This window comes from Limanda limanda, chromosome 10 (assembly GCF_963576545.1).
Source record: "Limanda limanda chromosome 10, fLimLim1.1, whole genome shotgun sequence".
Classification (NCBI taxonomy): domain Eukaryota; kingdom Metazoa; phylum Chordata; class Actinopteri; order Pleuronectiformes; family Pleuronectidae; genus Limanda; species Limanda limanda.
Window position 1 is genome coordinate 17,013,713 of NC_083645.1, and position 15,650 is coordinate 17,029,362.

The following is a 15,650-nucleotide window of genomic DNA, read 5'->3' on the forward strand; positions in this document are numbered from 1 at the left end:
TATCTGCTGGATGTGTGTGTCTCTTGCTCCTGGATGTGTGTCTCCATCAGATGGGTGTGTGTCTCCATCTGATGGGTGTGTGTCCCTCTATCTGCTGGATGTGTGTCTCCATCAGATGGGTGTGTGTCTCCATCTGATGGGTGTGTGTCCCTTTATCTGCTGGATGCAGGGTAGGAAATTTACATATTTTGTAGGAGGCAATTTTTGCCAGGGGCATTTGAAAAAAATTGAGGGCACTTTTTGAAACTTGTGAAATAACATTTAACCTTTGTTCAAAATAATAAATATACTTATTTAGGCTTACAGTATGAGCAATTGCCATCAAATGGCAATAATAAGACTATTAGGCAGTAGTCTACAGATTCATTTCTTAGATTTTTTTTATTCTTATTTGTGGTTATTTATTGATATTATTACATTTTCTCAGACCAGACCCTTAGAATCTGTGCCCATAGTTCCTCCCACTTTAGACCTCTGTAATTCCTGTTGATGACCTTCTAAAGACGGGTCCACTCTGCCATTACTCTTTCTACATCGCAGCCGTTTTTCTAAAAACCCTCAGAAATTATCACAAAACCAAAATTTCATGTTTTTCCTGAAGATGTTTATTAGTATATTTGATAAATGTAAAATTGCATTAGATTTTTTGGCTGATGATAGCTATAATCCATGATAATCACCAGCATCACAAAAAGGTATTTTTCATCTCCCTCATTCCAGATATTTACAGTCAGTTTTCATTTCATTAAGTCCTCTACAGTTATACATATAGTCACATTATTGTACATAAATACTCTTCTTTACTCTCTCATTCAATTTTATGAAAAGTTTTGTGATTGAGGTTAAATCTAGAGGTATAAAAAAAACTTAACTTCATGGTTGCAGTTATTAAAAATACCATTATTAACAACACTGATATCCAATGGTAAAACATCATCATTGTTCAATATAAAAATAGCATCTGTTTCTCAGGACACAGGTGAGAGTATAAAGAAGTTGTCCTGTATCATTAGGTGTGTCCCCATGGCCTCACTGTATCCTGTGTGTGTTTGTGTGTGTTAACTCAGCATCACGGGACATTGTCCACCTGCAAAACACCAGATCAAAGTAGTCATTATTGAATTTTGAATTCGTCTAAATTCAACAAACAGAAAAATCTGTAAGAATAAAAGTCTTACTGTGGGGTCTGATGAGTGAGTTAGTAGGTGGTGCTCCAGGAGGTATGCTGCTCTTCGCCTCATCTCTCCTTCACTATTGTACTGAATGGCTTCTAACAGTGAAACTCCACCAAGCCTCACAAACTCATCCGCCACCTAAAAAGAAAGAGCAACCAGCATCTATGAGATCTCAGTTGTTATAGATGTTACAAATCCAAGTGATGAATACAAGCATGAACATCTTATGGAGGTTTCCTTTTACATTTGTGGCAGAATGTGGTGCATGAATTCTGCTGCAGACAAATGCTTTTGTAACACATCGAAGATAGAGGTAGAACCAACAACTGACTCAACTGTAGTGTTTTGCTTTTTGCACTGACAACACTTCAACTTGGCATTTTTGACTGTGTCTTCTAAGGGATGTAGACTTTCTTACCTGCTGTGTGCTGAGCACCAGCAGGAAGAGGACCTCCAGACTGAGGGTCACCATTTCTTGGTCAGCCATCTTAAGTGTTGCACAGAGTGTAGACACCAATCCAAGCTGGGCCAGCTGGACACAGAACTCCTTTTTTTTGTAGGCGATGTTTGCAAGAACTCTGAGGACCTGACAAGGTGACACAGACCAGTGAGATTAGGTGTAACAATGTACAAGAGTGTGAGGAAGTCGAGGCTCAAATAAAAAATATAATGTGACCATCATCTGCCACTGTGGAGAAATATTACAAAAGCTAAGTTTGGCCTTTGCTTTCACTTACCATTGTATTTATGCCTTGAGAGAAAGGCAGGAGCTGGATAAGTCCAGGGACCAAGTTGAGAGAGAGCAAAGCAGAGCAGAAATCACTAGAGGCAGCTGAAACAGAGATTGATGGGAAAGGCATTGGAATAAATCATGTTTAAAACAGTCACTCCTGATAAATCCAGTTAGCCCCAGGTGGGAAAAGAAAGAAACCCTCCCCGCAAATTAAAAAAGTCTTACCTGTGAGGTTGTTGAGGACCCAGGCGCTCTCCCTGGCCAAGGCTGGCTTGGTGTGTGGGTAGGCCTGAAGAAGTACACACACAGCAGCCGCAAGTCGTACGTCGCCTACTTGAGTGCTCAGGCTGTCCACTGGGCAGAGGGACAGGAGGTTTCCCACGCACCGCAGCACAGGACAGACAAGCTGCCAATGCACAACACATAAAAGACCATTAACAGGTTTTTACTGTAAGAGTTTTAATGACATTTACCACGTATAGGTGGTGCGCGCCTTTAATATGAAAAATAATAAATCTAGGTAAAAATGTGTTGAGGTTGATATCTCGAAAGGTAGTTCTACACTGATACTGATAAGAAACAACCAAGTATTTGACTTTTAAAATAAAAGGCTGTTATCAACAACTAATCTCAAGTAGAACCCTGTCTTAAATGCAAGTCATACTACGACATTATTGCATATAAAAAACAATCTTTTAAAAAAATTAATATCTGAATGTTTAACTGCCTCAAACAAGTTTCTGCAAGCTGATTTTCATACCTCATTGACATGAACGAATATATGGAAACATAAGATATACTTGTGATAAAGGTGCTGATACACATTATATGTTTCAAGAATGCAAACAAAACCGAACAAACAACAACAAAGCAAGGGAGTTAAAACCGAACAAACAGATTATGAAATGCTGTGTCTGATCCATTAACGTCCTAACCAACTCCAGTCCTTCTTCTTTCTTTCCTTCAACGACAGCATCACCTAGTGACAATAACAAAGAACTGCACTGCAGCAGGGCCCCACAAGCCAATAGCTCTCTGTTGTCCTCACTGCTTCAGATAGGATAAGAAGAGAAGAGAGGCAGAAATCCTTGTTAATATGATCAGTGAAATCACATTGTTGGTGAAGCAATGAAATCTGGTCTGTAAATATAAACAGACGGTTGACACTTGCTGATTATATCCTACCTGCATGCTAGATAGTGGAGACACCACGCACACTCAATAGCAGGTGCAAGGCCAAAGTTTGCATCTGGAGTCAGGACTGAAAGCAATTGTGAAGGTAAACTGGAGGCCAGGACCTGCCTGCAGACACAGAGGAAGATCAATGCACAACTGTGGACAGCATCTAATGACAGTAAAGCCTGACAAAATAAGTGACTAAAATAAATTGTAATAGAGCAGTAGAAATCGGGATTTGAGAGATGAGTTGGCGTGCAGTTAAGAGTGCTTACGGGATTATTTTCTCTGCTGCATCTTTGGCCTGAAGAAGCTGAGAGAGGGTGAACCCCACCGCCTCCACCACTGACAGATTATGTCTCTGGTTCTGGACACAGAAAAATCACCAGTTTAGCAATCAGATTTTAATTTACTTTCTTTGACATTTACTGACATATTACCAAAGACGCAGTGAATTAGAGTCCTGCACTGGGCTGAGTACAACAGAATGTTTACATCTAAACAAGATTATATCGAAACTAGTCAGCAACAAGGATTTATTTTATTGTGATATTTGATAAAACCACATTTGACCACTTCCCTTCTGCTCAATTAACTGTCACAAAGCTAACTGGTACATCCAAATCAATCATGTAAAGAAAAAAGTAGCCAGCAATTAATATGTTCTTAGTGGCTTTGCTGCTTGAATATAAAGTGCCACAATGTATTAGCTTTTGAACGGCACGTCACTGATGAGAAAACACATTGACAGCTGCAGGAGAACAGGTGCTGCGACAATTCACAGATACTTTTCTAAGAACATTACTCAACCACAAAAAAAGGAGAACAAGGACTATATTTTACTATGTTTAGGTCCAATTAATGTTGTTCGGTTACCTCTAGGGAGTTGGCCAGAGCTGGTATGATTCCCTGGGCCAGGAGTTTCTCTTTCACAATATCACTGTCCGGGAATAAATTACCCAGCGTGTACAGACACAGCTCCTGTGTACACATGAATACACACACACACACAGTAAAACAATAAATAATAATAACTTCATGATAAGTTGATAATATTACACACTGTCTGCTATGAGTAGCTACTAACAGTGAACTTGGTGCTCTGGCCAGACAGGTAGGTGAGCAGGTATGGGGTGGCAGGCAGACAGGCTGGGGCCACATTGGTGTGGGGAGAGTGAGACAGCTCATGAAGACAGCGGACAGCATGGAGACGGCACTGAGCATTAGAGCCAGTGAGGAGACCGACCAGCAGGTGCATACTATTCTCCTGCCTTGATAGAAGAAAGATACACAGACATGTCACATGATAGAGATTTAAGAAAGCAAACGATAGTGTCACTTTAGATGATTTGAGCTGCTTTCAGACATATACTGGAGTCCAGACATTTTCCACAATGTTTCCTAATAGCCTCCACGAAAATGTGCACAAGGCACATGAAGAAGAAGCAGACGTCAACTTTGAAAGACAATGACATTCAAGAGCTTTTTGTGATAATAACAGACGACTCCAGTGTTGCTGTGCTGTGAGAGAAAATGTGTGATATCCGCACCAGGTTTTATGTCATGTCCTTCCCCCTGCATGCTCTACCCACTAGCCTGATTGGTGTTGTGAATTTATGTGACCCCGACAATCTCCTGCTATGTTCTTCATATGTTAAAAGGCAAAAATGTCTGGACCCAGATATCTGGACATTTCCCGGAGTTCATGTCTGAAAGGGGCTTTCATGCGGGGAATCCACTGTACTTGATGAAGCTGAGCTGTGCTGAAGGGCCACGGAGAGCGTGACTCAGGGCTCTCAGGTGGGTCTCCCTCTCAGGCCCGCTGGGTTGAAGTTTGTGGAGCAGGCTGACCACGTCCTGGGGAATTGAGCACAAGGATCAAATCTCCCACAATCCTTAATTCAATAAAAAATACCGACAAATAATCTATCTATCGTCTCTCTGTCACCTGCTCTCCTGACATGGTGTCCATGGTGACCTCCGGCTGTTCCTCATCCTCATTCAGCAGGAGCCTCTTGCTCACCAGCTGTCTGTCTCTGCGGGCCTGTCTCAGTGCTACAGCAACAAACATGGACAAACTTCAGTGAAATTAAAGCAGCTTATACTTGGTTGTTGATTGTCAAGATGTTCTACAAGTCATCAATTTGTCAAGTTCATGGAGAAAGCTGCCTTTATTGTTTACTACACAAATGTCACAGTTGCTGTAGGATGCATCAGTTTAGTGTTAAAAAACAAAACAAAATATTAATTTATATTCAAGTATAGTCTCATCAATTGCTATATATAGGTGATGTACTATCGTCTGGTATTGACTGTGGATCATTGTCTGATCTTCATTTAAGCAAATACTGTGAAACAAAGGCTAGTTTACCATTAGCATGTGAATACTGTATATCGTGTACAGTTACTAGTTTTACACAAATGTTACGCTTGGATCCCTTACTTGTAACTAAGCTTGAAGTGTAACAGAAGCATGAACTGGTCTTCAGCTTCTCTTTATTCGAACCTTCACCATCACCACGGACTTAAGGTTAAAAACACAGCGTCATTAGGACCAAACCTCTCTCCTGCTCCCTCCTCTTCAGGCGGACCTGCTCCGAGCTGCCGACCTGTCGACCCGCTTTGTGACGAACTCTGTTCAGCCTCCACATCCTCTCTTCTCTTCTGCTTCAGCCACAGACTGAGTGTAAACACTGCTCAGCTCGCAATGTTGTGATCAGGGCGGCTGCATTTCACCAGTGATGATTGGCTGTGACCTTCTTCTTCTGTTTCCTCTGCCCCTTTGACAGCTGCTGCAGCGCCACCCAGCGGTTTTTTATGGGAGACTATCAGTATTGTGTGGAAAGATGTTTTTTTTTTTATCCAGCTATCTTTCTCTATCCACTTACCTACCCACCCATCTATTTTATCTATCCATCCATCCATCTACCTCCCCGTTAATCTATCAATCAATCTATATATGCATCCACTTACCTACCTACCTACCCATCTACCTATCTATCCATCCATCCATCCATCCATCTATTTACTTGTCATAACAACACTTCAGACATGGTTACAAAAACGATAGCGTTTAATTTGTATTAAAGCATAATTTACAGAGTACATATGAAAGCTTTATCAAACAGTTAAAAAAATCTTTAAAAAGAACATTCAACTTTCATCCAAAATATGCTTTTAACACAATTTCCATTTTATTTTTTGTAAAAATCTCCCCTTTCTGAGTGCCCCTCTAGTTCAGATTAGTTTAACATGGTGGACTGAAGGAGATTCAAAAGATACGACTCGGTTCAATGTGAATGAATATCACAATTATCCAGGGAGGGATCATCCATTCAATTAAACAGTTACAATCCCCTTCTACATATTTAAGGCATTAAAATGGGAATCACAATGCAAAACACATTAAAAAAAAAACAACAGACATCTATAACACAACATGCCACATTTTGTGTAGTAAAAACTTCAAATCAAATAAAAAAGTTACCCAAATAAAAAAAATAAAAAGTGTGATCCATCTTTCCGTTTTAAAGTGATCATTGTAACCATTAAACATGAATGGTAACTGGGTGGTAAGGATGTGTTGACTTTATTCTGTAGTTGCACACTGATGCAGAAAGAACGTCTTCATGACTCGGTGTTCTTGGAGGATTTCTTTTTCTGTGGAAAATTTCAGACAAGGGGAAAATTAATGGATCTGAAGAATTATCCTCTGGCACAGAAAGCGTTTTCATTTTGCTCCCATCAATGACATCAATTTAGCTGCGTGTAGACATGCACCGAACTTCTCCAGAAATTCTCCGGAGAGATATACACGAGTCCAACTCAGTCCTCCTGTAAACACGTCAGGACAATCTCCTGCTGCGTTCTTCATATGTGAAGGACAAAGTCTGGATAATGTACAGATGCAGTTTTCTGGACATTTTCCAGAGTTTAAGTCAACAAAACGGTTTTATAACACATTTAATGCAGGGTACAGTACTGTGATACCTTTTTGTGGGAGTCACTGAAGGGTGTTTCTATTGTTGTCGTGTCTAGGACTGAAGCTGCAGGCGTCTCTAGGACATCGGGTGATTTCAACTTGCTTTTCTCTGAGAGAACGACAAATGAGTTCAGTGAATTGAGTGAACAGAAACTTACAAACACAGAAAGTTAATATTTTGTCTCGAGTGGTGCGATTTATCTACGTACTTCTCTTCTTCTCTGTTGGAGGACTGGGTGTCTCTAAGACGGGTTGAGGTAGTGGAACTGCATCAGCAGAATTATTTTCCAATGATGAGTCCCTTTTCTTCTTCTTCTTCTTCACTGTAGTTATCGGCTCTGGCGTTTCCCCTCCGTCAAAGCTCTCGCTTTTCGTTATCGTTTTATTTTCTTCAGCAATCTGCTCCGACACTTCAATATGATCAGCTTTATTCTTTTTCTTCTTTTTCGTTTCTTCAACTATTTGCTCTGGATTTCCCTTTTTCTTCTTCCTCTCTTTCTTCTTGTTAACTATTTGCTCTGAATTGTCTTCACCATTGACAACCACATCTTTCTTCTTTTTTGCCTCCTTCTCTTCCGTGATCTGCTCTGTAGTTTCTTTATCTTCTTCCACTTTTTTCTCTGACTGTTCCTTACTGTCCACTGTCTTCTTCTTCTTCTTTTCTTTCTTCTTTTCAACAGTCTGCTCTGTTTTTTCTTTTACTTCTTCATCTGCCAACTCTGGATTTTCCTCAGGTGTCTTTTTCTTCTTCTTCACTTTTTTGTTTTCGGCGGTTTGCTCTGGCTGTTCCTCAGTATCAGTTTTCTCCTTTTTCTTTTTCTTGGGTTTCTTTACTTGTTCTGGTCGCTCCGAAATGTCCTCTTCAACAGCATACCCATTTGTCTTTTTCTCTATTACTTCCTCTTCATCCTCTGCCTCCTTCCCCTTTGTCTTCTTCTTTTCCTCCACAGATTTACCAACACATTCTTGCTCTGTGTCTCCTCCAGTGTCAATTGCATTCCCTTCCACCCTCTCCTCATTCATCTCTTTCTTCTTCTTCTTTTTCTTCTTTCTGGGCTCAGACGCTGTCTCATCGTCTTCGATGACTTTCGGTTTCTCTTTCGTTGGCGTCTGTTTTGAAGGAGAGACGCTGGATGGAGTCGGTGTGTCCTCAGCAGCGTTGAGGCTTTGCTCTTGGCTCAGGGCGAGGGAGGAGGCAGCAGGTGCCATCTTTTTCTTTAGAATGCTCTTCTTCTTGTTATTTGTTGGCGTCTCTATTTCATTCTTTTCAACTGTCCCGTCATTCTGTGTGAGAGTGGGAGTGTTGGTTTTTGTAGGCGGCTTCGTCCGGGGTTTTCTGACTCTCTTTTGCTTGGGTTGTGGTGCAGAGGAATCCAGAGAGTTGATGGTGTCCATCTTGGCTATGTCAGTCTCTGCGGACAGGGTAAACACGGTGAATACATTGAACAAACACGGCCCTGTGGCCCCATCATTTAAAAGAAAACATACATTTTCTGAAGTGATGTTCGTTCATGGGTGGTTCTGTTCCGATTTGACGTGCTGATTTGCTTATGTCGAAGCAGTGGAACTGAAATGTCATGTTTCTCGAATCGCCATTAAAGTAGATGTCGGCTACTGAAGTTTGAACTTGTGGGCAAACTCTGTGACTTAAGACTCATTTAATATGAGTCAAAGAGGAATGGTTCCTATATCTATTTGAAAATCTCCAGCTTCATATGTATCTTAACAGTATGCTGCTATCCCCAACATAAAAAAATAACAGAATTGTGAGAGATCAGATCAGTAAAATCTTAATTTAGAAAAAAAAAAAGTGAGTAAATAATGCCATTGCGGAGATATCATGACTTATCTGAAGTGGAGTACACATATCTAATTCATTACAATGTTGTTGAACAGTAGTAAGTGATCAGTGCAGGTTCAGAAACACACAAAATACTTCTTTGGTGACCGCTCAACCACTGCATACTGTGTTGTATGTCGACATTGTGTGTGTCTGTTCTAACCCGGCATCAACTACCACTCGGTCCATCACAGGTTTTACAGGGCGGTGTGACGGAGATGGTTCATGAGGATACAGAAAGTTCAACCTTCATTCAAGTACTCCCTAACTGTATGGCTCCAACACACCCAAAGCCACCAGTTCTTAACAGATGCAACCACAAACCTTTGAACCTCTCTCTCTCTCTTTCTCACACACACAAACACCTACCTGTCAACTGCTGCACCAGTTTCTTCCATTTCTCTTCGTCCAGGCTGCTGTCAGAGTCTGAATCGTCTCCACCAGCCGACACGACTTTGTCCTTGGTTTGCGTCTTTGATTTCTTTGCCTTGACATCACTCTCAACAGACTTTCCTTCACTTTTTTTTCTTTTCACTGGCACGGCCTTAATGAAAAAGAAGAAAACACAGTCAGCTTATTGTAGATAAAGAACAGACACAATTTAAAAAAGAAAAATAAGGTCTCACCTTTTTGGGCGGCTCTGTTTTCGTCACCAGTTTCTCTCTCTTTTTCTTTGCTACAAAAACATGTACAAATGTGTATAATGGGTTAAAAATGTATTCAACTGGCCAAACCTGATTATTTTTATTGTTCAGTGAATAAATAAGATGTATCAGCAGGTTGGATGGAAAAAAATAATAAAAAACATTGAAAGTTTTTAAAGCATCCTTTAGTTTAAAAAAAAAGAGGGAAAAACACAAGCTAGACAGAACTGTTGACTTTAAGGTCTTTAAAGAGTTACAAATGGTTTCATCTCAAACATTTTCAATCATTAAAAAAATAAAATGGTAATTTCATGTGACTATTCAAAATAATTAAAGCCCAGAATCACGTTAACTTTCAGCGCTGCATTTTCAAAGTCAGTTTTGATGAGTGAGTCAGACCTTTGGTGGGAGTCCCTCCTTGATCTTGAGATTTGGAGCGCTTGGCTGAGGCAGACTTCTTTTTCTTTATTGAGTCACTGTCAGGGAAAACAGAACTTAGTGTAAATCTCCTTGCAGCTACAGACTTCCTGAAGAGAAAGATTGCGAAATCACACTCACTTTAACCACAAACTGTAGATGTCCAGTAACGACTCAGATTCGTCTGTATTCCCCTGCAGACAATTTAAAAACATCCGAAAGTTAAACACACGCTGATTAGACAGTTTATTGGGAACTGCAGGTCTGACTATATGGGTCACACAACCTTGATTTATTGGTGTTTATCTCAGGAGACCTATCCTAGCAATAATGTAGGCGCAAATTAAACTAATCACATCAGCGTGGGTCTTCATTCCAGGAATTATTGCAATGCAAATTAAAGAAATCTAAAATTATTACGACACATTACTAATGATCAACTTCAGTTTCTCATTGTGCTCTGTATGATTTCCTCAGGTGGAAGAGGGTTAGAACACCGGTCTCTGTGTGTGTGTGTGGTCCAGGTATTACTCTATATTGAAGGGAGCAAAAGCTGTTCAAATTTGTGGGGACTTGTCCTCTTTATGGGGACAAAAAGCAAGTCCCTATAATGAAAACGACAATTTAAGGTAGACACGTGTTTTAAGGTTAGGTTTAAGTTAAGTCTCTAGGGAATCAGTGCAAGGCAAGTGTGTGAGTGAGTGAGAGTGTGCGTGTGTCTGTGTGTGTGTGACCTGTGTGCTGTGCTTCTCCAGCTCCTCTGCAGCTGAAGGGAAACCATGCTCCTTCAGGTGTCGGTGGATCAGCCGGATCAGCTGGGGCTGTGATGCGTTCACGGACATTTCCGACACACGAGTACGAAGACAAATACACACGAGAAAGTAACAACTGGGAGGATTTTCATATTAACACTGGAAACATCTTTCAGATCGAAACGTCTTCCGAAACTAAAACCCGCATGTATCCGTGTTGCACTCTGAACTGAGGAAGTAGTTTCGTCTGCCGCTGCAATGCACTATGGGAACTGTAGTATTCCGGTGGTGCAACAAGGCGGCAACCAGCCACACAACCTCCCCCATCAGGCCTGGAGCCAGGATGAAGTGATTTGTGCTCTGTTTTTCCTTCGTCTTATTGTCATTTGCCCCTGAAGTTATAGCAGCCTGCAAAGCCAAAGGTAAACTGGATAGAATATAGATGTAAAATTAATACAGTTTTTGATTTCTCTGGGTTTTAATGTTGTAAACATATATAACATTTAGTCATTTTTAAACAATTTAATGAAGAACCGGTCCAGTAAAGCATTGTCTTGTCACATTGGCCATAGGATTATATGGATCCATTCGTAACAACCAACAAAGACTCTTCTCCCTTTTCATCACTTTACTTTATCTTATTTTTAACTGTAACTTTCAGATGCTATTTTTTTGTTTTTTTGTAAGTTTCTGCTCAGTTGCACATCCTGCCACAGGAAGGAAATCAAACAGGTTACTCCCTTCAGCCAGTCAAGGCTTGTAGGGTTTGGATCAGTCCTGTTGGTAAGATCAACTGAAAAGGACTGGGCTATTACCTTTATAACAAATTAGTGATCTAATCTGTCTACCTCAAGGTTGCTTCTTCAGGACTTTCTGGTTTCAAGGTTTTTATGGTTTCTGGCAGTTCTCCATTGCTAAGAATGGATGACACCCTCTGGCTTTAGAGAAAACTCTAAACTCTAAAAAGCAACTGATCGGATGACCTTTGTGAAAACAGTTTAAAGGAGAAGGTCTGGTCCTGGTCCGCCTCATTACCCCCATTTCACCAAGGAGGTTATGTTTTCACCCCTGTCCATTGTTTTGTTTTGTTTGTAGGCAGGTTTAAGCAAAAACTACTGGACTTAAACTTTAGCTTCCTTTTTTATTTCTTGAAAATTAACTTATTTTCAGTTGGAACTCGTGTGGTTTTCGCTCCTTTATCCAGTCTTGAGCCGGATTTTTTTCTTCCTCAGTCCAAGCTCACACAATTTCAATAGAAACTCTTGTCCTCCAATGCATAGAGGAGTGGATATAGATAATACACACAGATGGATGGATTATAAGATATTTAAAATGAGTCATCATACTTTGACAGTGTTTTTAGTCTGTCCTTTTTAAAGATGCTTCAAGCTAAATTAAATTGTGGCACGTAGTTTCTATTGTGAGTAAAGCAAACCCAGATGTGATAATTTTGTGCCGACACTAAAAGGTGAGAAATTAATAGCGAGAGCCACCACAGACTCATACTGAACAGCACTGTTATCCGGTAAGTCTCAAAATAAACCACCTTTTCTTGTCCCTTCTGGCTAACATTCTCTCTTGTGGCTATTGGTTTCTGGACTCAGCTCAAGCCTTTACATCTCATCACGCCGGACAAACATCCACCAACCACAGAGCCGGACGATCCACAAAGTATCCAATGAAAGGGACAACTTCTCAGAAGCTGCCAGGAAGGTCAGCCTCCCGTCAATCACAGTTATTTGCACACCCCGTTCTTTTCGTCTAGTTGGTTTGGGAGGAAGGTGAAGTTGTCTGGGCTCAACAGGCTGCCAGGGAGTAGATGTGAGGGAGTTGCTGGTGAGACCTTGGTTCACACAAGAGGAGAGTATTGGGTAAGACGAGGGTCAGCAGGAGCGGAATGGCTGAAAGAGCCCCATTCATCAGGCAAAACCAGGAAAGCAGTGTGTATCCAAACCAGACGTCAGTGCTTGGTGGGTCTTACCAAGCTTGATTTTACATGAATACACACACACACACACACACACACACACACACACACACACACACACACACACACACACACACACACAGTCATGTCTCCATGACTTCAGAGGGTATTAGATTGACTTAATTGATTTCCTGGAGACTTCTTACTGAACCCAAACCCTTACCATAATCTTAACCTAACTTAACCTAACCTTAACCTTAACCTTAACCTTTGCCTTGAGCCTAACCTTAACCTAACCTAGCCTAGTCTAGCCTAGCCTAACCTGTCCTTACCTGACCTTACCTGACCTAACCTAACCTAAACTAACCCGAACCTTTGCTATTCTCTCAGCTCACTTCTCCTCTGAACATCACAATATGCTGAATTCAATTTGACATATATTGAATAGGATTTTACAGATAGAAAAACAAAGTAAAGCAGCAAAGGAGAGGGCTGACTGTACATCCTTGAGAAAAAGAAAAAGTATTTCTCTTGGCTTTGATGACATGTTATATTACATAGTAACATTGAAGGGGATATTTATACAGGTTGCCCTTGTAAATGGTAGTCTGTTTCACGGGAAATAAATCTACTTCACCTTCCACACATTTAGCTGCTCACATCTGCGATCACTCTGCAGGTAATTATCCTCAGCTATGGCATCGGAGATTTGTTATTGCTGAAGTCAGTTTAATGTATCACTACCCGTCAATTCTGCCAAGTCGTTGCAGTTGTAAAACCATATTGGGTAAAACCCTTTAAGAAGTATTAATATCTCATTATTTGAATGAATTAGTAAATATCCTCACAAATAAATCATGACATTAAAGTGGAGATGTCAAACTCATCTACACACAGGGCCCCATGATGATAACTCATTGAGTCCCATGCAGATGTTCATCCAGGTGGCTTTGCTGGAGAGTTGTAATGAAGTGTTAGTTGGGCCTGGCCTTCCTGCCCAGGTGCTACTGCAGATCCACCTGAGCCAAATCAAACATAGAGTCCCTGGCCGAGGCCAGTACTGGAGTCCGAGACTGTCGCCTCACCTGTGAGGTCCCAGCTGATACCACAGGATGTGTGAACAACTGTGCTGCCACGAAGGCTACATCCTTACTAATGCATTTTAGTAAGTGAAGCGATCACCGTCCGTCAGCTCTGTAATAATCCACATCCATAGTAGCACACCATAAAATGCATATATCATGTGACCATTCATGTACACTGGGCATGTGCGTGCCAGTGTAAACAAGAAGCGGATCATCTTGTCTGCAGTTCTATGTATGAGAAACAACAATGGTGAAAAGTAAACCAGTATAGGTTTAGTATAACAACGATGAGGTGGAAGTGTTAGCGACAGTCAGCATTAACAACTTTTTGCCTTCACGCTGGCAGATGAGTCATGGGAGGAAACAATCAGGTGACTGCATCATCATTTACAATTGTCACAGTTTTTGCCCGTCCATACTGTAAAGCAGCCCTGGAGTATTCAAACTACCGGACCAACAGCGTTTTAGGCTCTCAGTTATAGGAGCTTACAATCTCTGCAGTAATGTGGACGACAGTAGGTGCGTTGGCTATTGTTTTTGGTTGAAATCATCAATCTTAAAACTCATAAAATTAGGGCAAAAGAAAAGTTACATTAAATTTGTTTGGGTTCATATTAAAGCTGAAGCAAGAGAGTAAACGAGAGCTTGCCATCAAATGACCCCTGATCTGATGAACTGATGTTGAAAGGATGATAACATGTTGAACAAAGGTACTTTTGTTCATAGCAGAGGGGCAATGAGCTGTTATTGCAGTAAATGTTTTGGCTTGAGGTCGTAACACAGGAAGAAAGAAAACCTCCCTCCAGTCTTTCTCAGATTAGAAAATTGGGGTAAGAAGGGGAGTAATGTGCAGCTTTACTGGCAGGGCGGCATTGATTAGAAAGGGGTTAGTGTTCTAGGTGAGGGGGAGCAGCCGTATTCAGTAACAGCACCTCTTCCTTTAGCCAAAGCCAACATCTGGTGCCAACCAACACAGAGCGGCAGCAGCAGCGGCGGCGGCTGCACCCGGAGTCTCTGCTTCCCTTTCAACTCATAATTGCCTTTCATGGTTTCTCAGGAGGAACCAGGTTGGAGAGAGATGTAAAAATGAGAAGCTGTTGTCAGCCTGAAAATCTTTGTTTCTATGTGTTCGTTCGAGTCTATGAGAGAAACAGAGGTGGGAAGTCAACACAAGGTTTCAATAAAGCTGCTACTACCTTTGTATCTCCATGAATGAGCCTCTCTAGTATAAAATGATTCACTTGAAATGTGTTTTATATACGTCTGCTTTTAATTAGGCAGTGGAAAAAAAAGGAAGCGCAGTTAAATCTTCAAAGTCCCACGACAGTGCATACACGCTCTGGAAGAAATTGGATAAATCAGGAGGCTAATGAATAAACAACAAACACACCACAGATGGTCCCAGCACAAATACACACAACTTCACTTCAGAGCTTATGGTCTGAAACCATTCGTCACTGAAACATTTACATTTGGGGGAGGCAGGAGAGAGTGATCAAAGAGGTGAAAAGATAAAAAGAGCAGTGGAGTAAGAGTCTGAGAATTTGAACTGTAACCATGCATTCATTTCCACTCAATCACGTCTGAGTCAACAGCAACTCACGATTTATTATATCGTTTATTATATCTTAGCTTATTTTTGACATTTAGCAGCAGCCCAACCTAAGTTACGACAAACAAGTTAAACTGAAAATATCCTCCAGGAACCAAGCACAGTGTTTTTTTCAATATTTGGGGTCAAAGAAAGTCCCACCTGTGGAGTATTGTAAGGTAGCAAAAATACTTTTGTCAAACCATTTCTCATTGGTTAATGGTGGAATTCTTTATTTTGGCAATAGGACAAAATCTGCAGTATCAATTTATAAACACGAGTATGTGGTCACATGCTAGGGTTGATACGTGTGTGTTTGTGTGTGTGT

At 40.9% G+C, this 15,650-nt stretch overlaps 2 protein-coding genes across 3 annotated transcripts; both read right to left on the reverse strand.

The window, feature by feature from the left end:
• Nucleotides 1-582: 582 nt before the first annotated feature.
• Nucleotides 583-5,810, reverse strand: tmco6 (transmembrane and coiled-coil domains 6). 2 transcript variants are annotated; one of them, XM_061079278.1, is made up of 13 exons: nt 5,645-5,810; nt 5,033-5,139; nt 4,829-4,941; nt 4,172-4,355; nt 3,961-4,065; nt 3,360-3,451; nt 3,094-3,210; nt 2,844-2,955; nt 2,134-2,314; nt 1,913-2,007; nt 1,594-1,761; nt 1,179-1,313; nt 583-1,087 (listed from the first exon to the last, which is right to left on the reverse strand). In XM_061079278.1, the coding sequence occupies exons 1-13, from the start codon at nt 5,733-5,735 to the stop codon at nt 1,070-1,072; spliced, it is 1,518 nt and encodes a 505-aa protein (XP_060935261.1). In that variant the 5' UTR covers nt 5,736-5,810; the 3' UTR covers nt 583-1,069. The 2 variants fall into 2 exon arrangements, with proteins under 2 accessions (XP_060935261.1, XP_060935259.1); XM_061079276.1 differs by having other exon boundaries at nt 2,844-2,958.
• Nucleotides 5,811-6,139: 329 nt separating this feature from the next.
• On the reverse strand, nt 6,140-10,948 carry tcof1 (treacle ribosome biogenesis factor 1). Its single transcript, XM_061079519.1, has 8 exons — nt 10,702-10,948; nt 10,109-10,161; nt 9,950-10,026; nt 9,533-9,582; nt 9,276-9,450; nt 7,276-8,478; nt 7,075-7,175; nt 6,140-6,744 (listed from the first exon to the last, which is right to left on the reverse strand). The coding sequence occupies exons 1-8, from the start codon at nt 10,807-10,809 to the stop codon at nt 6,712-6,714; spliced, it is 1,800 nt and encodes a 599-aa protein (XP_060935502.1). The 5' UTR covers nt 10,810-10,948; the 3' UTR covers nt 6,140-6,711.
• Nucleotides 10,949-15,650: the final 4,702 nt, after the last annotated feature.

Bases quoted from the DNA above. Each gene is read 5' to 3' on its own strand.
- tmco6 (XM_061079276.1), bottom strand. From the start codon at position 5,735: ATGTGGAGGCTGAACAGAGTTCGTCACAAAGCGGGTCGACAGGTCGGC. The intron at 2,959-3,093 runs GTAGGATATAAT...TCCTATCTGAAG, and splicing joins CTCCACTATCTAGCATGCAG to CAGTGAGGACAACAGAGAGC. The intron at 1,314-1,593 runs GTAAGAAAGTCT...CTTTCTTTTTAG, and splicing joins TGGTGCTCAGCACACAGCAG to GTGGCGGATGAGTTTGTGAG.
- tcof1 (XM_061079519.1), bottom strand. From the start codon at position 10,809: ATGTCCGTGAACGCATCACAGCCCCAGCTGATCCGGCTGATCCACCGA. The intron at 9,583-9,949 runs GTCTGACTCACT...ATGTTTTTGTAG, and splicing joins AGGAGGGACTCCCACCAAAG to CAAAGAAAAAGAGAGAGAAA. The intron at 8,479-9,275 runs GTAGGTGTTTGT...CCCTGTCCGCAG, and splicing joins ACTGGTGCAGCAGTTGACAG to AGACTGACATAGCCAAGATG.